The sequence below is a fragment of the Amblyomma americanum genome, chromosome 7 (assembly GCF_052857255.1).
Source record: "Amblyomma americanum isolate KBUSLIRL-KWMA chromosome 7, ASM5285725v1, whole genome shotgun sequence".
Lineage (NCBI taxonomy): Eukaryota > Metazoa > Arthropoda > Arachnida > Ixodida > Ixodidae > Amblyomma > Amblyomma americanum.
Genome location: NC_135503.1, coordinates 123,121,382 through 123,145,993, shown reverse-complemented (window position 1 = coordinate 123,145,993; position 24,612 = coordinate 123,121,382). Strand labels below are relative to the sequence as shown.

The 24,612-nt window shown below is 46.7% G+C and overlaps 1 protein-coding gene across 1 annotated transcript in view; it reads left to right on the top strand.

The window, feature by feature from the left end:
* The window catches only part of LOC144099527 (sodium-coupled monocarboxylate transporter 1-like), a 185,563-nt gene that overhangs the window by 90,991 nt on the left and 69,960 nt on the right, over positions 1–24,612 (top strand). The window contains exon 5 of the mRNA XM_077632897.1: positions 1,574–1,731. Within this exon, the coding sequence (XP_077489023.1) occupies positions 1,574–1,731 (158 nt within the window). The remainder of the gene's footprint in view (positions 1–1,573; positions 1,732–24,612) is intronic.

Below are 24,612 nucleotides of genomic sequence, written 5' to 3'. Positions count from 1 at the left end.
CCACAAGGATGCGCCTCATCCCAGTTTAAAGAGACCCCGAGCAAAAGTGTATACAAATAGGTCCTTAGTCAAAATTCTTTCTCTGGATTTTATCGGCTATGCTGATGTGGCGTAAAAATGCTTAGGAGGAAGGTTTACGTCATACGGTACGCCTCTGCAAGCCACCGCTCTTAAATCCGCACCCTTTTTTATTTCGCTCTTTGGGTGCGCCAAATCCTACTTGCACGTAGACTGAGACCAACCCCTGGCCAATGAAACGCGTCACGTGCTTTCATTTGGAGCCGACTTGCTTCCTTTTAGCTTCTGTGCCCAAGAAAGTGAATTTTTGAGTGATGTATACTACTTCTGCGCAGCATACTTTAGTGCACACTAAAAATTTGCCCTAAAATAGACACCATCACCTTCCCTTTGAAACTGAATTTTATACATGGAAAACTTCTAGAGAAGAAAATGAACTAGATATACACCGAGGGGAGTAGTTTTTGTCTCGCCGCAGTGTCTCAGTGGATTTGCTGTTAGGCTGCTGATTCCAATACCGTGATATCGATTCCTGGCCGCAGCAGTCGCATTTCGGTAGAGGCAGATCCGAAAACACCCTTGTGGTGCTTCATGTCAGAGCACTTTAAACCATCACAGGAGAGCATAATTTGCCTATAGCCCTCAAGTACGGTATTCGTTATGCATTGTCTCTACTGTATTTATTTAAAAACAACGTCTAAGCGAACATACACGAAAATTTTCTCAATCCTTACTAAGAAGATAAACAAGGGTACGATCGTTTTTTCGTTTACTAAGTTTCTTCAGTGGATATTTCATGTCAAAGTGAATTATTCTGTATATTTTGCATTCTGAACATTTCAATTATGAACGTTTTGCATTTTGAATATCTTCTATTCAAAGATTTTCTTCTGTGATATTGGGTTTTCATCAATTTATATTCTAAACGTGCTGTACTATGGCTGGCTGTTTTGTGGGGGAGGCTGTGGGCTAGAAACAAATCGTTCTTCCTCAAGCGACTTTTACCCGCAGCCTCGCCTATCAGTAATAAAAATAAACAAGATATTATTATCTTTTTGATAACCTATATGCGCAAGAGAAAGACTTCATGCCATTAAGAGACATTTTGTCGCCGGGAAGGCGTTAACTACAGCGTTTGTTTCGATAATATAAGTCTTGAATGTTAGAGAATTATGTATCTTTCACCGCTGAAACCCTTACTACAGATCATGCAAGTCGCTTTGCAACTGTTTGAGGAGAGGGGGGGGGGAGTGACTTTATCTTCCTTGAGTGTTTTGTGTATTTGGAAAGGGGACTGACACTTAGTCAGGCATTCCTTACCTTTTTTCAGCCTCTTCGACAGAGTTTCTTTGTATTTCTGTCAAATAAACATTAATTAATTCATTCATTCATTCATCAATTCATTCATTCATTCATTGCCGCATACCGCTTGTGAAATATATTTTCAGCCTCACAATGTTGCGCTAAAAGGCGAAAAATGGAAAGAAGTATGTGATGGTGCTTCACTTCAAGTAATGAATTGCTCTCTGCTTATGCCATTTATGCGACAAACTAGGGCGGACTACGCGGCGTCGTGTGGACCGACTGCATGCAGTTGTTCTTCATTCTTCTTGGACCAGCAACTGTCATTACAAAAGTGGTTATCGACCTGAGCAGATCTGGCCGTACAGAGCTATCTCTTGCTGACTTCGAAGTTCGCCGGCACATTGTGAAGTAAGCTTGCCCTGTTACACTTTTTCGGCGCTCTCTTGACTAATTGTGATGCTCTTACACTCTTAACAGCGTTTCTTTTTTTATTTTTGCAAGTAGTGTTCCGGTTTGTTTTTGCAAGTTTAAAGAATGAAGCTGTGAGATCCATCAATACTTTTTTCGATGGAGGCGAATTTCCTCGAATTTCGATGGAGGCGAAAACCTAGATGCCCGTGTGCTGTGCGATGTCAGTGCACGTAAAAGAACCCCAGGTGGTCGATATTTCCGGAGCTCTTCACTGCGGCGTCCCTCATAGCCTGAGTCGCTTTGGGGCGTTAAATCCCCCATAAACCATAAACCAAACTTTTTTATCCTTGCTGCAGGCACTGCATCATTGTGCCCTGTGGCAATGAAAAATTCTACGCAGTTTCAATTCGGCGACTGCCAGCTGCAAACTACAAACAACCACATTTTAAGTGCGTTTCAAACACGTTAAGTTCGTTTCAATAGGGCAACCAAGCTTAGGGGTCCCCTATTAGCGCGGCTTACTACTCCGGCGTTGTGGCGTTTAGTCGGGTACGTTTAGAAAATTGGCTGTGGTTTAGCTCTGGTTAAACCTGCTAGGTAGCGAAAGCTACAGGCCATGACTACGCTTAGCCTTCGCTGTGTTTAAGCGATGTAATGCTACTTATGATTTACTTTACTAATCTCTGTCTATGCTTGTTTCGTTCCAACGCTGAAGTCTTGCTCCCTTCATAGACGCCAAACTCGGCACGCCGCCTTCTACCGTCCCGGATCACTGTCGGAAGATAAGCGAGCTCGTCTAGTCGCGTCGTCATTACGACGCTTATCTAGACGTTTGACACGCTTGTCTTCGGTTCTCTTCGGCTCGCTGCTTCCCCTTGTTTCGTTCCGACGCCGAAGTCTGGCTTCTATCAGCCTAGCGTAGCCATCGTCCTTCATGACGGCCAAAGCACAGCGCAGCGTTTTTTCGGTGTCGCGTCGGTGTGTCGGCTACTGGCATCGCAGGAGGCGAAAATACGGCGCTTGGAGCGAGGCGGCGCAGGAAGACGCAGATATCTGGCGAGGCCAGATCTCAGCGTCAGCGCCGGAAATACCTCGTAGCTGCAGATTGGTGAGGCCAAGAGCCGCGGCCCGTTTCTGCGAAGGCAGCAGCGCCCCTCCTATACCCTTGCTATTGTCCCTCTTTCCCACGCATAACATTCCCTTTGCCGCTGAATAGGACGATTAGCTAGAGACAAGGAATAATTGAGGGGCTTTACCCACGATGCCTGCCCACCCCCGTCTGCAGAAGCCAGTTCGTATGCCCTCATGTGTCTGGTCGCCCTCTCCTGCGGGCTCCGAGCGACGACGCCGGTAGACGAGACCCGACGCCGAACAAACGCTGCGGCTCGCCTCCCGCTACGCCGAACCGTATGTATACGCACACTGCGTTCCCTCTATTACGCATTCTCACAACTGGCAAGGCGAGCGGCGTCTGCTCCACGATGAGCGCAACAGTGGAGTGACGTCATGCCAGACGGCGCGCCGAGCGGTGCGACCACGGCCGAGGTGCAACAACGGCGAAAGTGCGACCATGCTGAAGAGGCGAAGCGGCTGCAGTAATGTAGCTCTCGGTACAAAAATCGGGAGAGAAACTTGAAACAGCTTACGTGCGAGCAGGCGAAAGCTCGCCCGCTCACTTCGTGAACGCTGTCGTTCACTGCCCATAGCACGGCCACACACAACCAGGCGCTGGCTACTTACGGTGAATTGACGTGGCAGATGGAATCGCGTCGCCATGCATTTGGCAATGTCTTGCTCTACATAGCTGCTCAAAGCCGCCGGCGCTGCGTTGCTGCACCCTTTCTGATCCGCACTCTGCGGCGTGACGTAACCCGATGCCAAGCAGCTTGCAATTCTACCCCTAGGCCGACGCCACGAAGCTGTAACGCCGTTCTGGCCCTCGTTCCTCTCTCCCACCAACTGCAGTATCAGATTGCATTCCGATGCGCGGACCTCCCTCATGAGGACGCCGTCTTTTATCGGTACCATCGAGTGTTATCGCACACGTAGGCGTGTTTTCGCTCAGTGGGGAAACCGGCGACAACTGGGTAGCGTGAGTCGCTCGCAGCGCTATTTCGCCTTTGAAAGAAGCGCTAAATAGGAAATTCATAAATTTATTTTTATTTAGGACTTATTCAGGCCTGCATGACCAAATAGCAGTAACAATAATGAACAACAAAGCATTGCATAAATTTAACAGCTTGCAGCCATTATTTCTTAATTACAGACATTAGAATATTTGAACATCCCGCGCTTTGTGACAATTTCTGGGCGAACGAAGAATTCGTCCTAGCTAAACTTAGCAGCTTTTCATGTCCAGAAGCAATCTTAGAATTTGCAGCGTTTTATGGATAATTTTAAAACTTTCGAAAGCACTGCTACGGGGGACACCAAGTGAAAGAAAACGAAGGACTCTCTTGGTGTCCCCCGTAGCAGCGCTTTCGAAAGTTTTAAAATGATGTACCAACTCGCTCAACTGTCCGTGTTACTCCAATTTATGGATAATATTTTGTGACGTGGCTTAGCGAGACAACAAAAATGCTCGGGCACCACTTCTTCGCCGCAAACGCAAGACATAGTGGAACAACAACGAAATGGAGACAAGGGGAACGGCTCCACTTCGGGGGATGTCGCCAAGGGACATAGAAGGCCAGCCGCTTATCGATGGCTAAGTCGGCGAGGGTTGCGACAGAATAAGAGGTTGGGGGAAATACCATGCCCGTGCTTGAAGCAAGAAATTGGCAAGGAATACAATCAGCTCACAAATAACGTGGGGGTACGAGAAAAAAAGTGTGGTTAAACAATATGGCTAGGGGTGGCCCCCCCGCGGCAGCCGCCGGAATTGCAGGCGGGCCGTTCTACGCAGCTTCACTCTGCCACTGCAAGCAGGGCCGGGATACGCACGTGATTTTTAATTCTGGCGCGTCCAACACAGTTTTGTCACGAAAGTGTGGCAAAGGGAATCGCATTGCTTGACAGTGGACATGCAACAGACGTTACAGTTCGCAGGAACGATATCCTCTCCGTACTTGCTAAGTGTTTGCAGCATACAAACATCGCTCCTGGCCTTCGTTCCTCTAGGTGATTTTTACGGAATGATGTGTATGTTTTTACGGCAGAATGATCCCGTAGGCGTGTACCCTGTTAATAATTTTCCTCACGTAGTCGTTGTGAAAACTATTCTCTCTTGTTTACGCTGAAAGTACAGAATTTTCATGTGCTGAGGCAGTGGTGTCGGATTCACGCGGCAGCAGTGGAAGGCAGCGATGACGCGTCGTAACAATTTCCACATTTGTTCGCAGAAAGCCGCTGAGACCACACAGAAGCCGAAGGGTTATCATCTGTGCAGCAAGCTGACACTGGAAGCAGCATCAGATCTTCATATCCGATCGTCGCCTAGCGATCTTCGCATCGATACAGAAAGACAAGCCACGCGACCGAAAGTTGGCTACAAAAAGACGGACGCTACGGTTGTCCCAGCTTTCACGCGGCAGCAGTGTACGGCCGCGCAGACACGTCGTAACGATTTAAACATTTGTTCGCAGAAAGCCGCTGAGACCCCACAGAAGCCGAAAAGGTTATCATCTGTGCAGCATGCAGACACTAGAAGCAGCATCATATCTTCATATCCGATCGTCGCCTACCGATCTGCGCATCGATACAGGAAGACAAGCCACGCGACCGAAAGTTGGCTACAAAAGGACGGACGCTACGGACGTGCCAACCGTCACGCGGCAGCTGTGGACGGCAGCGCAGACACATTGTAACGCTTTCCACATTTGTTCGCAGGTTGAATGGCACTATTTAGCCTTTTCTCTTGAAACCACAAACATACTTGTCCTCTGCTGCCACCGTGAAGTGTTGATTAGATATTTAATTGCCATGCCAATTGAGAATGGATTGGAGTGTTTGACTTGTCATGGTTTGTTGCCTGATGATTGAATGTACATAACATGCACTGCTTGCGTTACTCGTACCATATACGCAGATGCTCTGGCGTGAAGGCATCCACCTTCCGTACAAAGAGTGACTCATGGAAGCCTAGTTGAAACTGTCCAACATGTGAACTTGGGCAAAAACGGTCTAGCAGCGCCCCCTCCCCCCCCCTCCCCCCCCCCCCCCCCCCCCAATGGAAGAGTCAAACGTTCAGAAGCAGTTGAATGAGCTAGATGAAAAAGTTACCCTTATCCTATCCCTCGTAGCCAAAGTTGACAATTTGACGCAGCTACTGAAAACAGTCAATAACATTGAAGCCTCAATACAGTCGCTTTTTGAAAATTATGATACAATTTTGAATACTTTAGACAAGCAAGACACTCACATTGCAGCCTTAGAGAGTAGGGTGATTGATATTTGATCAGGCGCATCACCGAGCACCAACGAAATCAAGCTACAGGTAAATGAACTAGAGCAATATAGTCGGCTACAAAGCATGAAAGTTCCCAGACTCACAGTAGAGGAACACGAGGACCTCCTAAAAAAATGAATGACCTGGCTTTCAAACTTCAACTACCACAGCTCGAAAACCGTATCCTTGATGCACTTCATAGGTTTCCATCACGAAAGGGAAAGAAGTCTATCGTTCTTGCTCGGTTTGCATCTCTTCGACTTAAGGAAGAGTGGACGCGGAGGCATTCGTGCCTTGACAATGAAGCACAAGACGTGAAATTCATGGACAGCCTTACCCCTTTCGATAAGCGCCTACTTTGACTAACAAATGTAAAAGGCAAAGAAAAGAACTATCGGTATCTCTGGCAAAAAAAATGGGCACATATTTGCTGGAGAAAATGAGGGCGCGGACGCGATCCGCATCCGCAATGAGAGTGATCTTGATAAGATGGCGTGACGTGCTGTTAGGGTTGTGAAATCCCACTGCAAATGACAGTTACGATGGACAACAGTCTTTATGATTCCAATTCTCTGAGATGTACCAAGCTTGCAAAATCATAATCTGGGTGTTTTTACTTTTATCATTTGATTGCATGTAGCTTAAGAAACAAAGAATATACTTTTTTTGTCGTGACTAGAGTATGAATTTGATGAACTGGCATTCACTGAAACATGGTATGCTGATTTAAGCGATACTGTCCGCTTTCCCGGTTATACGTGTGAAGCGCTGTTTAGAAAAAACTAAAAAGAAAGGTGGTGTAGCTTTGTACATAAAAAGCAACATTCCGTATGTGCTAATCCCGCAGTGCACAAGTTTAAACCCTTCCTATGAATCACTTTTCATCGAGACGAATGCATTTATTTTTGGTACAATTTATCGGCCGCCTTCCGCGCCTCTTCAAGTTTTTAAAATTTTCTCGATCCTATGCTAGAATGCTTTTCGTTACTAAGTAAACCTGTAGTAAAAATGGGTGATTTCAATATTAGCGTACTTGAACAGTCACATTCTGTCAATTTGTTGAGATGGTATCTGCCAATGGTTTCTCTAGCATAATTACCACACCCACTCGCATCACAGGATCCAGCAAAATACTTATTGATATTTGCCTAACAAATAACGATATTCCCGGTACAACTGCAGGTGTACTTCTGAGCGACATTAGCGATCACTTGTCAACTTTCTGTTTTATAGAAAGGTCAAGTAAACAAATCATCTAAGAAACTGATGCGCCAAGGAATTTCAGCCACATTGGCCAAACAATAATTGGACATTTTCGTCAGCTCGCTTCTTCAGTCGACTAGAGTAAACTCCTATGCGAGGAAGACCCTAATATTTTGTACGACGCATTCTTAGACAAAATAATAGAGTTGTGTGAACTTGCTTTCCCAATTGTAACAATGGCGAAATCCAGAAAGAGAAGTAAGTCTTGGAACACACGAGATCTGCTTAGACGAATCAAGGCACGAAATAGACTCTTCAGCCGGTCTGTAAAGTCCAAAGATTAGACAGTTTTGAAGCAGTACAAAAATAATAGAAATAAATTATGTGCAGATATAAAAAAATCTAGAATTAACTACTACGCTCAAAAATTCGCCGATATTTCCTTTGATCCTCAAAGAACCTGGCGTACTGTAAAACATCTTCATAAATCCATAAAAGAAAATATACCAATGCAAATGATGATTGAAGGAACCATTCTTAGTAGTAAAGCTCTTGTAAATGATTTCAACAAACATTTTTTGGCATTTGGAGCTTTTTCTGCTGCAACGCTCAGAAATTTTGAAAAATACCTGGAATCTAATTTTCAGCATAGCCTTTCCTTTTATCATGCTACTCCTGTATAATATTAAGCCTCAAAAAGAATTGTTCATGGTGTTTTGATGGCAATAAAGTTGCACCAATTAAAGCGATTGCTGACATTATTGTTGACCTCCTTTGTCATCTAACAAATCACATCTTGACAACAGGCATTTTCCGCGAAAAAATGAAGGTAGCACTTGTGGCGGTATTGTTTAAATGCGGTGCTGAAAATTAATTAGTAACTATAGACTTATATCAGTTCTTTGTTTTCCAAAATAGTAGAGAAAACGATTAATAATGGGATAACAGATTATCTTAATAAACATCAGTTGATTTCTTCTAGCCAGTACGGACTTCAAAAAAGGAAATCAACTGAACTGCGTTGCTTAGTATTAAAGATGAACTGACTGAAAACATAGAAAATTATTTGTACACATTAGGCGTCTTCCTAGACTTCAGCAAAGCGTTTGATTCAATTAAGCATAATCTACTTCTTAGCCAGTTTGCCGTAATATGACATGCGAGGAATCCGACTTAAATTTTTAGAAAACTACCTGCCAGGTCGTTGTCCGTATGTTTTAGTTAAAAATGCAGGTCCGATTCAGAGTTTATTAAATTTGGTGTTCCCAAGGGCTCAATCCTAGGACCTACCCAGTTTCTCCTGTATATCAACGACATTGTATTTATCCCACAAACTCCTTCCGTTATCATTTATGTTGACGATACTAGTGTATTTTTTTCTGCAAATTATTTCGGTTCCTTAATGCCTCGTGTAAATTTATGGCTTAGAAAGCTATCTGGCTGGCTTGTTGCAAATGAACTTTCGTTGAATCTTTGCAAAACAAGTCACATTCTTTTTAGTTCTGTTAACAGAGCAGTTTATTATAATGAAGTGACACTTCAATCGCGACCGCTACAACGAGTTTCAGATATCAAATTTTTAGGCGTCCGGTTTCACGAAAAGCTTCGCTGGTCTTGCCATGTTCGCTTTATTAAACGCAATGCTTCACATTGCATTGGTGTGCTTAGCGGGTTCCGTCTGCTGTTACCTCGTTATTTACGACGTGAGCTCTACTTCAATGCCGTTCACTCGCTGCTTCATTACTGTTTGCTTGTATGGGGCACTACCGGTAGGTAAAACATGCAAAGCCTTTATTTATTACGAAAGAAACGTGTTCGTTTCATTAGACTTACCGGTACGCGACACAACATCGTCATATTTTATGCAAAATGGAATCCCGAATTTGGAATCATTGTATAAGTTGCGTTTGTAAGAGACTGCCTTTCTAGATTTTAAAACCGATCCACAACTATTCATATCGAAGTATACGAAGCATGACCCGCAATATGAATTCAGAAAAACTGCTTTTATAAAATCTAAATGTAGGACTAACTATGGAAAGCAATTATTCAGTTGGCTTATTCCTAACCAGCTGAACCTTCATCCTGATTTGTTGGGCATCATATCATGGAAAGCGGTCTTCTCTGCATGCTTTCCGAAACCACGCAAGGGATCTTTTCTTGACTTGCCTATAATCCCGACTATGTTTGTAGGAACTGCAGTGCCAGAATATTTACTGCTGCGTTCCAGGCGATCCCCTCCATTCTTGTTATCTTTCTTTGTTTTTTCAAGGGAAGACATTTGTGGTTATTTTCTTTTTTTCAATTACTTTTACTTGTAACAAGGGTTTGTTTTTCAAATCTTTTTTTAATTGCTGTATGTGGAATTACAGGGTATTTCTGCAGAATTTTGCTGCAATATTTTTGTGTGTTTTTTGCTGTATGTAATATCTTACGTTATTCTTAGAGAATTTTGTGGAAATGCCTTTCATGTCCACACTGTGCTGTACGAATGCAGGGTGTTTAGGACCAAGTCATGTTACCTCATGTGTCACATTTAAGCCTCTTCACCTAGACAAAATGTATTTTGTCTGAACTTCAATAAAATTTCATATTTCAAATAATGGTTGCAAAAACAAATACACTTACTATTCGCAAGTGTATTTAGTTGCTGATATTCGTGGTTGTTAATTATGCATTTTTGTAACTACAATCTTTCCTCTCGTATGTACCATCTCGCCATTATTAAGGAACGTTGACAGATTGTAGTTAATTTTTAGAACATGGACGCTGCACTGCCCAGGCACTGAAATTTTTCAGGAACAACGTCATGTGTCTTTGGTGTATAGCCCAATGAGTGATTTAAAAGCACCCGAAGACCGTTACTATAAAGCTCTCTGCCATTTGTCCACGTCCTCTCCTCCTACCTGCCGCGTGGACATTTCAAGTTATCTGTTTTTAAAAGAGTATTGCAATTGGAAGCCTTTTTTGGAGAAAGCAATTGATATTATATGAAAAAGTTCACTCCTTAAAACTTTTCTAACGGAGCGTTCTTTGTCTGGTTGCATTTATAAGGCACGCAGGTTCACTCAGCGTGTCTAGGGGTAGATTTCTAATCTACACCAAATGTGCAGTCTAAAAATTCAAATCCTGTCCGGTCCGGTGTGTCCCATCGGACGCACACACCTAATGAAGAGAGTCTAGCAACGTTTTCAAGGAGTAACAAAGTTAGCGAGGCTTGGTACAGTCTGCTAAACAAAGTAGGCACTGTGAAATACCTTCAAATTATGGCGGCTACACACGCCTTGACTCCAAATTTCAGGCTTCTTCAGCCACCAAGCAATCATACTTGAAAGCGGCACAAGCGCAGCTACGTCGCACTGAAAGTGTACAGAGCTAGCAAGTGCGAGGGCATTGAACGGCGCGGCAAGCCTGGAGGATTGTTAATTTATGGTACTATCAATTTACACAGGCATTCCTAGAGGAAGGGCAACGATAATGAACAGTAATATTAAACTATCACACTATTATCACTCAATCTGGCCATTTTAATGTTGCATAAGTTTATGCTTTATCAAGAAACGGCTGCCCCCATCAGCGAAGCAGGGATGAGACTTAATTACAAATTGGCTGTTGACCTTGAGAAGGGCCACAATGCAACTAAAAATTAATCCAAGCCCAGGCCATTACGGCGAAAGGGCGCCCTTTTAAAACACACAAATTTCGTCCGGGACCTCATCCGGGAGGTGTGTGGTTTTCCACTGTTCGGGTGAAGAGCCGTGGAGTTGTTGAAAGTATCCAAGGATAAGTGGGCTCTGAAGTTCATCACGAAAAGGTTGGATACTCACCTCCGTGACAAGAGGAAGCGTGATGAGCTGAGCAACGTTTTGTTGGCCCAGAGGAAAGCACAGGTCTTAAGGAAAATGACGGGCACACGTTACCACCTCATGCCATGTAATAAATAGAAATGCCGTCTGCTAGAACGGACAGCATGTGACAAAACTGGTGTGTGCGGCAGATTTTGAACATGTTAATTATCAACACGTTGATAATTTACGGGGCATGATTTCATTGACAATTCTGAAATGACAGGTTAAATGTAGTTTCTGCTTATGGAGTTTTTTCGCCGCAAAGCTATTGAGAGAACGAGGGACTCCTACTCCTTCTTACCTCGTTCGCACAAAGGATCCGAGCGGGCCGGAATTCCATTATGCTGGGCAACTAAACGCGCGACTTAGCGCTCCCTTCGCCCTCGAGGACCTTAAGGCAGCACCGCATAACAGTCACGCTGTTGACGAATCTGTCGGATCAGGCGTATGCCCGAGTTCTCGAATACATCAATCATATTTGAGACGGCGCAGTGCCCTTGCTGGAGGAATGGAGGACTTGCCTCGTGGCTTTCCTTCCAAAACTCTGCAAGATGATCCACTCTGGAAATCTTCGCCCCATTTCTTCCACATCAGACGCCTGAAAGAGCATGGAGACGCCGGTACGCCACCGTCTCTCCCCATACATTGAGGGCCAGGCCTTTTTTGCCGACACGATGTAAACCTTCACACCACATATGTCGGCTCAGGACATCTAGCTTAACTACCGTCAAGGCGTCATCCTCGCCAAGCATAGGGACAGGGCTATCATTACGCTGGACTTGAAGGGTATATGCTTGACAATGTGAAACGCGGCTCAATCCTCTCTAACATCAGCCTCACCAATTGCGAGCCGGCGGCGCTTGTCTATGTCCTTCACTTCCATCCCCCAGTGCCGGGCCCTGCTCCGGATGGACTATCAGGAGTATGGTCCCTACCGCATGGGAACCAGAGGTAGGCCCCAGGGCGGTGCGCTGTCGCCCTTGATAAGAAATGCATGATGGAGCTCCCCAGATTCTAGTAGCGGGTATAGGGCATGTACCATGCGCTGTACGCCGACATCGTCCTCCGAGTCAACACGGGATCCATACGCTTCATGGAGGACAGCCTCCACCAGGCAGCCAGCATACGCTAACACCTGCAGGCCCATCTGTGTCCCCGCCAGATTGTGATTCTTACACATTCGCATCGTCAAGACCGACCCCACTTCGGTATACATTTCCCTCCTCGAGGCTCCTATGCACCAAGTGAACGAGTTCAGTGTCTTGGGCCTCAATATTTACCGTTAGCTCTAAGCAGATACGACGATCGCTAATTCAAGCGCACCAGGGACATAGTGGTTCTCCTGTTGCGGCATATATCTAACCGGCGCGAAGGTCCGCGGGAACGCGACGCGCTCCGTCCACCGCAGGCCTATGTTAAGAGCAGCATCTGGTATTTTCGCCGCCAGTGGGAAACAACACGTCATCATTCGGAAAATGGTGAAGCGGGCATTGCACCTCTAGGTCACAACCTCCACGGGCAGATTAACTGTATTGCGGTGCTTTGCACCTTCTGGGACTTGCGGGAGATACACACCATTAGCCAGTACACGCGCTTGGCCCAGACGGGGCCAGGACCGCGCCTGAAAATCGCACCACCCTGTGTCCCGCAGGAGGAATTTCCTCGTAAGCCTGAAAACTGGCGCGACAGACCTTGTTCCACGCAGTGTGAATCCGGACCTCAGCGAAGGCCGTCGCGCAGCTCGCGCTTGAACGCTGCACTCCGAACACGGCGCCAAACTAGGTGTCTACTGCGTCGATGTGGCTGGTCCGACCACTTCGGGCCACCACACGGCTGTGTTGGTGCATCGCAACGCACATGTCAATGGACTCATTTACCGCGCTGAGAGATCTCATCGCGTCAGGGAGGTCACAATTGCCCGCGTAGTTTTAAACCCCAAACGGCCAACTGTAATCTCCGAATTGAGATTGGCTTGTCTTGTCAGAACTTCAGCCTAGGCACATCGTGTGGCCCCATCAGGGACTCCAGGATACGAAGCTGCAAACGCCCATACCCCCGCACTTTCCCTCCGGTAACCCACCCTCCCATCTCCTGATGACGAGCTAGATCGACCGCTATTGTGGTTCCTAGAAATCGTAAAGCAACACAATGCTCGGCACTGACAGTAACCTCCTCCGACAAAGAGGCTGTCGATGGTCGAGGAACGCGTACTGGGGGAGTTCCGGAGCAACACCTTCCGGTGTCCGGGCGAAGTTGCTCGCTACGAACCCAGTGTGAAGCCCGAGTGTTCGCATTGCGAAAACAGCCGTTGCTGTATATCCCACACGATGTGGGCATGCCAATCAAGTCCACACTTACCTTCCTATTCCACCCCCCCTCCTTAAAGACACTTCGTAGGCCTTCCTCCTTTTATGTTCGACAGCCGGGCCCAAGCGTCCCTTGCCTTCCGTGGTCCCGAGGCGGCGGGCATCTCGATGTTCCGACTAGGGCTGTTGACCAACTGAGGCCGGAATTCACCATCTTCGCCGGCCCGCCTCCCCTTTGTCAATAAGAATGTTTCACAAACAAAGTCTACTAGAGGGCTGCGGAAAATTTCGACCACCTGGGGTAACTTAACGTGCACTTACAATGCCAGCACACAGAACTCTAGCATTTCTCCTCCATTCAAATGCGACCGCCGCGGCCGGGATCAAACCCGCGTCTTTCGGGTCAGCAGCCGAGCTCCATAACCACAAAGGCATCGCTGGAGCTTTTTACATTTAGGCCAATGGGATCTGTTGCCACCAGGCCCTCGGAAGAATGTGTCAGGTAATTGAAAAAAAACGCGATTTGCCAAGAACCTTCTTCTGTAACAACCGTCTTAAAAGGTTAACTAAGCTTATGCGCCTTTTCGGTGAAAAACATGCGCAGGCCGTCATGATGGCATTTGCGAACTTCATTTTATAGACTTCCCCAATTCAGCCGATTGAGAAGCCTCAAGGCTAATGCCTTAGATTACGCTGCCTTAACTGTAACTTCCTGAAGTTCTTTTTGATAGCCTCGGTCATTGTGGTCTCGAAAAGAGAGGAGGAATGTGTCGATTCCCAAAGAGGTGGACGCGATGGACACCACGAGCATCTATTCAACGGCACCTAGCTGAACCGGGAAAAGGCAAAGTGAAAAGATAATAAACCCCCCCCCCCCCCCCCACTTGTCTGGGAGAGGAGCCAGCCTGACTCCCGCCAGCAACGTGTACTGTCGAGTTGCGGGGCGTCTCTTCCGGCGCCCTCCTCCGGACACGTCGGTGACCCGTTTCGGAGCTCGCTTCCAGGCTAGGCGACTTACAATACCACAACAGTTCTGGCGACGAAGTGAAAGTTTTCTGGCATCGCATTATCTGCATCCATGCCGACCTACGGAGCATTGGAGCCATTCCACGGGGAACGAGGAGCCTAGACGGAGTTGGAGCTAGTCAAGCTGGTCTTCGACGCCAACAATTTTCCAGAGGAGAAGAAAAAGTCCGTGTTGCTGACTTGCTGTGGGTCCAACACCTACTCCTTAATAGGGAGCCTTATGACGCCAAAAACGCCAGATAATGCCTTCATCAACGAGATATTCAGCGTGCTCTCAGCCCACTACATTCCAAAGCCTTCCATGGTGGTATCCCGCTTCAAATTATATACTCGCTCTCACCAACAGGAGGAATCTGTCGGCGACTACATCGCATCACTTAAAAAGCTTTCAGCAACCTGTGAGTACGTACGGAACCTTTCTTCCTGACATGCTGTGTGACAAACCCGTTTGCGGCATTAATGACGCGCCAATGCAACGGCGCATGCTGACGTTCGACTCAGCAGTCAGGCTGCTATTTACAATGGACCCGAAAAAAAAATTTGGCGGTGGTTCAGGTTTGGTTAAACCTGGACTGACGCGATAGCTACAGCTGGCCGTGTGAAACTTGCTCAATCAGTCTTTCACCGCTCCGTTTCGCTGATTGTTCCGTCTTCATCTTCGTCCCACTTGACACGGCGCATGCGCATAGCGGTGGCAGCTCGGTTTCGCCGGCGCGCCACGCCTCCGGCAGCAGCAGCTGCGTGGTCACATGACCAACCAGGTGACGAACCACCTGATCAGCCACGGCGCCACGCCACCGGCAGCTGCTCCGCACCTCGTGACCAACCACGTGACAGCGTGGCGGCGCAACTACGGGGTGGCGGCGCAGCCACAGGGTGGCAGCACAGCCACAGGGTGGTGGCGCTGCCACACTGAGGGCTTGAAATGCTACCGTAATGTAGTTATCGCTACAATGGACTCAAGCGTGTTGATGCAAGCTCAGGGTATGGCTGAAGCGAAGCCAGTTCACAGTGAGATGCAAGCGCAGATGGAACAGACGATAAGTTGTTATCGCTGTGGAGAGCTACACTACGCAACAGTAGGCCAGCACGTCAAATCCCTGTGCAACGCATGCCGTAAGATTGGGTATCTGGCCATGGTATGTCGCTCAAAGGCTATCGATACGAAGCGAAAGAACGTGTCAAGCAAGTACAGTAGACAAAGGCAACAAAAGCAGCCAGTTCACAGTCTTCCGAACAGTGAAGATCTTCCTGTAATCCAGTCACAGGTTTACAAGACATGGCAGATGAGCAGCGAGAAAAAAATTCCTCGGTTTTAACAGTATTACAAGTCGCAGGCAGGCATCTTATAATGGAGCTAGACACGGGGGCAGTGTATTGGTACTGGGGAGACCGCATTCTAACAGCGGTTTCCCGAGCTCTCAGTAGACCCATCAGACGTGAATCCGAAGAGCTATTGCGGAAGTATGACACCCGTTAGCGGCAACGTCACCGTTCCAGTCCAGTTCAGACGAAGAGAGACAACACTGCCTCTATTTGTAGCTCGGGACGAGTGTCGAACCCTTCTCGGACGAACCTGGATCAGTGTGCTCCGTTGACCCACTTACGAACGTTGACGAGCAGAACGTTGACGACAGGCCACACAGAAGTATTTTCAGAGAGACTAGGAACATTAAATGTTGTGAAAGCCGAAAATGTATTGATGGAATATTCAGCGCCTTAATTCTTCAAACCGCGAAAAGTTCCTTTCGCATTGCAGGACGAAGTTGCAGAAGAATTGCAAACAATGCAACGAGAAGCGGTATTTACAGCCGTCAGATCGTCTGATCAGGGCAACCCCAATTGTTCCTGTGCTCAAGCAAGACGCCCGCATGTGCATATTTAGGGACTTCATGGTCACAATTGAAGGTGTCATATTGCTTAAAATTATCCGTCCGCGAGTCGAGGACCTCTGGACGAAACTTTCAATTGGAAAAATTTTACGAGGCTGGACCTGAAAGGCACTTACGAGCAGGCAGGACTTGACACGAGCTCACACAGGCTAGTTAAAATCAACAAGCCTCCAGTCTTCTTCCAGAATACCGGACTACCTTTCGGAGGAGCTTCAGCGCCGGTAATATTCCAGAGAGAAATGGAAAACTTGCTACAAGACATGCGCCATGCCACCGTGTACTTTGATGACATCTTTGTTGCCGGATTAAACGATGAAAATCGCTTGAGTAACGTAGCCAGTGTGCTACAGTGTCTACAGAAAGCAGGCCTCAAGCTCAAGCTCGAGAAGTGTTCATTTCTTCCGACGGAACTTGAGTACCTGGACCATGTCATAAACGCTGGCGGACTGATGCCAACACAAAGGAAAATACAAGCTGTCGTGAATACTCAAGCAACTTCAAAGCTACCTTGGACACATTAATTTCTAGAGGCGTCTTCTGCCTAACGTATCGACAGTTCTCCGCCCTTTGAATCTGCTACTTACAAAAGAAACTCCATGGAAGTGGACAAGCGTAGAAGAACAATCTTTCAGAGAAAGTAAATATCTACTGTTTAGTAGGAAGCGGCCAAAAATGGACGAGGGACGGAGTAGGGAACAGAAAAATGCGTTCACGAGCGCTACTACTAACTGTTTATCCATGCTGTAGTACAGGGGATATATAAGAACAGAATGTCGAGCATGCGCCTAGAGAAGGCACAAAGACCGCACATCAGTCAAGCGCACAAGTGAATCGAAACACGAATTTAAAAAAGCACATTCAGAAGAATATACGTGTACAGACGTGTCACTGACACAACATTCGGACAGCTTTCTGATATAATAAGCCTATAAACCGAGCCTAGCCTTATCATTACCGCTCTTGCCAAGAGTCGTGGTCTTCTCCAATCTTGCCCTACACTGCACGAAGCAAGATGCCGCACGACGTTAGCGCTAGTATCATTATTTTCTATGTTTCTGGCATGCTCCCGTAGCCGGTAATTAATACAGCGGCCAGTTTGGCCAACGTATGAAGCCCCACATGAGAGGGGAATTTTGTACACAACGCCTGTTGCACATTTAACGTAGGCAAACCCATGTTTTTTGTTGCAGCCTCTGCCGGCACAACCAGTGATGCGAGGGCATAGCTTATTCATCTTGTTGGGTGCTCAGAACACGAAGGGCACATGATGCCTGCCAGCAATTTTTTTCAGGTTATGGGAGAGTTGTTGTACATAAGGGACCACCACTGGCTTTGAAGAAGGGGGTTCAGAACTTTTCTGGGCGCCTTTATGCTTCTGTAGGAGGGTTTCAGCGACAGCTGAAATAATCGAGCCAGGGAAGCCTGCTTTTAAAAGTCGCGAAACCTGATCATCCAAACTCTGTTGCATTTTATGTGGGCAAGATTTTTGAAGCGCAGATTCCGTTATTTGTGCTTCCTAGTAAACAACATGCATCAGAAACTAGCCTGGCAGCTTGCTCTCCTAAATATCTACTGACTTCTGCACCGGTACTACATCATTTCGATTCTTCCAAGCAAATCGTTCTCAATTGCTCAGCTTCACCATACGGAATCGGAGCTTCTCACAGCACCAAGATGAAACAGGGGAACATCCTATTGCCTTAGCATCGAGTAGCCTTCTTCCTGCAGAAAAGAATGAGTCATCTGGACATAAAAGCCCTTTCCTTAATTTTCGGCGTCTGGAAGGTTCATCAGTATCTCTGGGGCCAAGATTTTGAAGTGGCAACTGATCACAAACCACTTCTGGCAGGACAAGCCCGACAGATCATCACCGAGAACGATAAGTTGGGCAATTATTCTGTCAGTGTAGAAGTACGCGCTTGTGTACCGCCCCGGCACCAGAATCAACAACGCCGACGCGATGAGCCGGCTACCGCTTCCTAACAGCCCGGAACAGTACAAAAAACCTGCTGATACCGTCATGCTTTTTCAAAGTTCATATCCTCGACTTCTTTCGCCATCCGCCATCGCCAAAGCTACAGGCCGTGATCTTGTTACGTCACGCCTACGCCGGGCGCTCCTTAGTGATACGAGCTGCCAAGAAGTGATTGGACACTATTTCAGAAGAACCGTGCAGAGTTTTGTGTTCATTAAAACTGCGTCCTGCGAGTAACACGAGTTGTCGTTCAGAACTATAAGCAGAACTTCTTGATCTGCTTCATGCAATTCACCCAGGTGTGGAAACCAAACAATCAGTCGCACGGAGCCACATCTGGTGGCTCGACCGCAGCATCGCACACAAAGTGCTACTTTGCAAAATCTGTCCAGAACACAAGATAATGGACACAAAGCACAGCCGAATCCGTGACCGTTTGCGAAACAAAAACGAGGTCTAGACTGCATGTCGCTTTTGATGGTCTATTTTAAGGACACTACTTATTCGTCCCAGTCAATGCCTACTCCACATGAGTAGAGGTGGTTCTCGTTCTTGCGCCTTCAGTGGACGCAAAATTCGATGCCTGCGAAGCACATTTTCTACACATGCCACTCCAGACATCATTTTCTCCGACAATGGCACCACGTTCACCAGCGAGAATTAAGCTGACTTATTGAGGAAGAATGGCATTCGGCGAATTCTGACCCTGCCATACTACACAGCATAGAGCTGAGCAGCGGAACGGGTCGTGCAGACAATTAACGAGAGCGGAAGAAGGCAGCGCCTGGAGATTTCCAAATAAGCATGGATAACATCGCGTTTTCCTACAAAACAACGCCGCACGTGTTTACTGCGTCCCCTCCCGCTCCGCTCCTCTTCGGTAGGCAGCTGCATACGCCCATTGAACGCATGCACCCCAGCCTAAGGGCGCATGTGGACTTCACCAACTAAAGCAATAGATGCGCTATAACACTGACAGTTGCGCACGCACAAGCTCTCTGTCTCCATTTGGCGAGCCTGTCTTGGAAACTTCCGACAAGGCCCGGCTTGAGTTTCCGGAATGGTTCGCCATCCCGCAAGTTCTTTGTTGCCTCAAATAGAACTCGAAGAATGAACTCTATGGAAGAGGCACGCGGACCACGTGCGATCGCAAAATGCGTCTGGCGGTCTCTCAGACGACGAGGGGCCTTTTCATACACTAGCCGCGACAACGGACACAGAGCAGCCGTCCCCACCTGGCTGCTCATTAAGCACCGAGCCGTCTACAAATGCCTCGGTGCGGCACCAACAGTCTTGTGCGGTACCTTTGCACCCCCAGCTTCGTAGGTATACACGGGTACGAAGGCCTGTTAGCTACTACGGACTATAGAGGCGTAAACAAAGCACCGTTCGTCCCCCAGTGCCGGAGAGCAGGGTTCATAAGAAACGGATGGGTGTGACGATTCACCAAAACACCATACGCGACGGACAACACAAGCGCCTACTCAACAGAACCAAGCTGCACCGGGGAAAACAGAAAGAGAAAAGATAAAATCTCCCTCGCTTGTCAGGGAGAGGAGCCAGTCTGACTCCCGCCAGCAACGCGTAATGTCGGGTTACGGGGTGCCCATTTCGCGCACACCTGAAGGCGCGCCGGTGACCCGTTTCGGCGTTCGCTTTCAGGCTTGCCCCTTTACAATACTATAACAAGAGAAGAGCCACGAACCCACCTTCCTTGTCAGCTTGCAGGAGGCTGACACCCTTACGTCGGAAGTGAGTGAACAAAGTGCTCAGCACTTTGCTTATTTTATGGCAGCCAGTCCTGGCCTTCATTACACAAGCAAATTCCTCCGAGAAGCAGTGAACCGACTCCTCAGATGGGGCCTTATCGGCCACTCTGTGCACCATTCCTCGAACTTCGTACTGGCGGGCCCGTAGCTCCAGAGAATATAGGACAGAGTTTCAGTTTTATTTTAGATTGTGATGGAAGAGAGGCGCCTGCCAGATACGTTACAGCTGTGCCGATTGTATTCTGTCTCTTTTTCTTAGGAAGACACCGCTGAGGGTCATTACAGTAGGCTTCGGTAAGTAGTGTTGCAAGTCAAAGATGCTCCCGAAGTTTGCTTGAAGCCACCCAGAGGGTGCCCGTACTGAAAGTAAAAGTACAACAGCCAACCCCGCACGTGTATGATATTCCGCTACAGCTGCCACATGAGGGTTTGCAGACATCCTTCCAGTGGTCTGAAGAAGGTGGCAGAGGGCCGGTAAGCTGGCATACTTCGAACATGCCTCTATTAAGGGATTGTGAGAAAGGTCGCGCCTTACATGTAGTCAAGTTAGTAGCACTGACGCAGGAATATAAAATGCCCGTTGATGAATTATGACACAGAAAGAGCGCAGCGTAGAAGAATAATTGTTCAAGAGCGTAGGCTGATAGACTAGTTTGTTCATAATTCAGAGATGGGGGAACCAGCGGAAACGGCCGAAGGACAAGAAATCGGATGCGCACAAACAGCACCGCTGTGCTGCAACTGATTTATTAAGGTGAACAAAATAACATTTGTATATCTTTCTTGACTAAGCGCACGCTCCAAATAAGGTGATCGAAGATAATAACGATAAAAACTGACACTCCTTTTCGTTGATAAAAACTGAAAGATTGCTTATGCATGTCTGCTCATTCTTTCTTATTAAGACTGCTTCCAGCCGCACATGTCTATATTTACCCCGAAGGATAGTACGTCGAGGTGAAACTGGTTAAGTCTGGAGGTGAATATAAAAATTGAGTTCGCAAATGTGATCAAGACGACTCTCGCGTGCTTATCACTGCAAAGACACATAAGGCTGGATAATGAGTGAAGAAACTTGTGCGAGTTGGTATATGTTCATGGTACACAACAGCGCACTATTCACGGGCAAAATTTATTGATCTTCCTGATCACTTGTGGTGGCAGTACTGTCCACGAACTGCGAATGATTTATTAGGCTTTCATTCAGGTCACCCAAAGCTAGGAAAACAAGGTATTGTGGTGTCTGTAACTGGTCAGCTGTTTACAAGTTCTGCACCCACCTCATCAATGATAGCTTCTCTGAACAACTGGCTGGGCTGAAAGAGAGCGGGTACCTGGATCACCTTATAAACAGAGATTGGGAAAAGGTAACGAAATTGGTGAAAAGGTGAGCAAGACAGCAAGAGATTCCCACTGATCGATAAAAGGTTACTGTTGTATCTTATGTCCATAGGCTGTCCCATGCGTTAAAGACGATAGAGGCAAATACGCCATGAAAGATTTTTTTGACACCTGATAAGTTTAGTGACATCTGATTACAACAAAAATGGAGATGTAATGTAAGCCTGCGTGGTAAAATTGGTGGGTGACAGGGCAAGCATCGTCAAAAGTTCATTTCGTCCGCTGTTAGAGTTGTTTATAGGCATCAGCTTTTTTGCAGTCGTCTGTATATTTGTCACGGCTGATGATGCGTAAATAAAAGGCTTCAGGAACACTCCTATTCCTGGATAACAGTTCTTCAAAGTCACCCATTGACCTCGCCTTGAACCGCAGATCGTGTGGTTGCACCCTGGGTTTTCTGCTACAGCCATTCTGTTTAGACATAAGGACCAATTGGCTAGAGAAATAATGGAAGCGTACTACATGCATAATTCTGGACTACACTTGCGTGAGTCGCCCATCAGTGGTGGTTGCAGAAAATTAACAAGATTTCCTCAAGGTTGCCTATCTCAATTGACAGCGGGAATAAGTGTGCGTCCAGGATTATCTTCTACTGGCCAGAGTTTTTTGTTTTTGGACACGTACGCATATAGTTTACGCCTTGTATGTCGGTTCCGTTTTTTTGTAAGATTCGAGACTTATACAGTTGCCTTCCTGTGATAAATTTCAGTTAAAGTCAGCGCTTGCTTTGTCTACTCTCCCTTTAGTCCGTGTTTGCTGCGCTGTTGTGAATCATGTAAAATTGGTTTCCTTTTCATGGCGATTGTCACAGATTATTCTTGGCGCATAGTTGTTTCCAACTATCTGAAAGATTCCTGCGAGGGCCAGATGCCAACGGATATCTTTCTTGTGCAGAGCTCAATGCGACTGATGGAGTGCCTCTACAGCGGGTTTTCCAGTGCTAAAAGCAGCTTTATGGTGGGCATTGTGAACCTGTTTTATTTTGTGCCCATGATAAAAATTTTAGAGCAGTGCTCTCATTAACTGAAACAACCGGGACAATTACTTTCGAGACTGAATGCAGCTTACCTGTGTAATCTTGCCGTAAACTTTTCAAAGTATCCTTGGATTCAACGGTCGTACAAAATTACTACTTTTTTATTCAAAACTGGAGTGTCTGTATGAATTTCTGTGTACCGAGAGTTGTTTGTGAGAAATTTTTAGTGAAGTTTGACGACTATACAGTGCTCACTTCAAGCCACAAGTTTTTAAGAATTTTTAGACATATCGATGATTTCTCAGTAAATTTAAATTTAACTCAGACTCACCGGCTTACCTTTGTGACAGACGAGATTTTAAACGTTTTTAGCAGCTGTTTCAAAAACCTGGCTTTTTACCAAACAGCTTCCGTGTGGTAAGGCGTTTAGGTTCTTAGATTTAGAACTGGCATTTTTACCTGATTGACACCTGCATTGAAAATATGCGCCTAGGTTTAATAAGGCCTGTCACAGTATGAATCGGCGCAGTCCAAGTTCGTAAAGCGTACATTGCGAACTTGTACTTTATAAATGCTCTAAAGAAATGTTACTCGCATGTGATGCACTGAAATCTGGTGGAGCAGGTTGACCAGTTGCAGGCTTCGGTGTTTCCCCCTTCCGTTTAGGTGGCGGTTGGTGAATTCTTAGCGAAACAAACGCTTTCCGCAAAGTTTCCAAGCCCAGTGTAAGAGCATAGGAAATATTTAGCTGCGGCTTAACCAGTGCTGAACCTCGTTAGAGAGCGCAAGCTGTGCACATGGTGTATCGGGCAAGTAAACCCGGCTTGTCGTCTGTAACGTCTGCCACCCTGACAGTTAATTTAATGGTTTAACGCGAGATATTGCGCACCTAATGGACACCGCGCCCTATTCCTGCTGTGCCACGTCTCTGCCGCAACGTTGTCAGCGCTAACGCATGCAGCCCGCCTCTCTCTCTCAACACCGCCACGTAGCGCACATCTGTCATTACCGCCACGTAGCTTAAAGCGCGACTGCGCTGTCCACTGTCCTAGAGCGCCAGCAACGCGCCTTTAGTTTGCTTTTGGAGCTCCCGGTTTTCATCAGTTTCGGCGCAGCTGATGAAGGTCAACGCGGCGGAGTCGGCAAAACTCGCGGAAAATGGCGCAGTAAAGCTGTCACTTTAAACAAATGAAGTGTTTCTTCCTTCTACAAGACGTGACTTGGGCTGGAAAAAGTAACTCAAAAATTTCGTGTCACTTCGGTGTTTTCTGGTCGCCGTAAATTTTCTGGTTTGTGCGCCCACATCTCTTGTGGCCTGTGGGAAACTGGCGCGTGCAAAACCAACCACCAGACGATATAAACTACGTGCAGAGTTGGTGTGGTATATTCCAACGGATTGTTCTATATCATTTCATCCAAAACTTTATTGGCCAAACTATAAGGTGCCTAAATAAACGTCTAAGGTATCACCGAACAACTTTGGGCTCGGGCATCGTTTTTAATCAGAAAGATTAAGCATACATGCAAAGACGTAAAGGTCTTTCGTTCACCTGGTCCAGAGTGTGCGCGGGCGCACGAATATAAACGTTCGTTTCTTCATAGGAATCCAGTCGTGCTGTGTGTGCGTTGGCCTCCAATTTCTTTTCCTACGTCTGTTTTCGCTGGTTTCTACTTCAGTGAATTAAGAACCAACTAGCCCAGCGATAATCACTGCCGAAAAACAAAAAATAATCCAGAACTGTGCTCAGATATAAGTAGAAAAATATTCCGGATTTTCCAAAAAGAAAACCCGCCACCCGTAACCCATAAATATAGGTATATAAAAGAAATTTTTTGCTCTTCGGTTGTACATTTCCGCAAAACGCTGTTGAAACAAAGTTCTTGAGAATTGCACAGTTTGGTTAGACGGCGGGTTCAGCTAGTTAGTACATGCTGACTTTGAATAACAGCGCAGAGACAAGGGCCAGAGGAACGAGACTGTCTGTTTCCTGCGTCCTTTGTCTCTGCGCTGTTATTCAGAGCGAAACATATCCACGCCACATTTTTCAAGGGATTTGCTCTTCGGCACCACCAGTAAAGATCAGTCGCGGCAGTG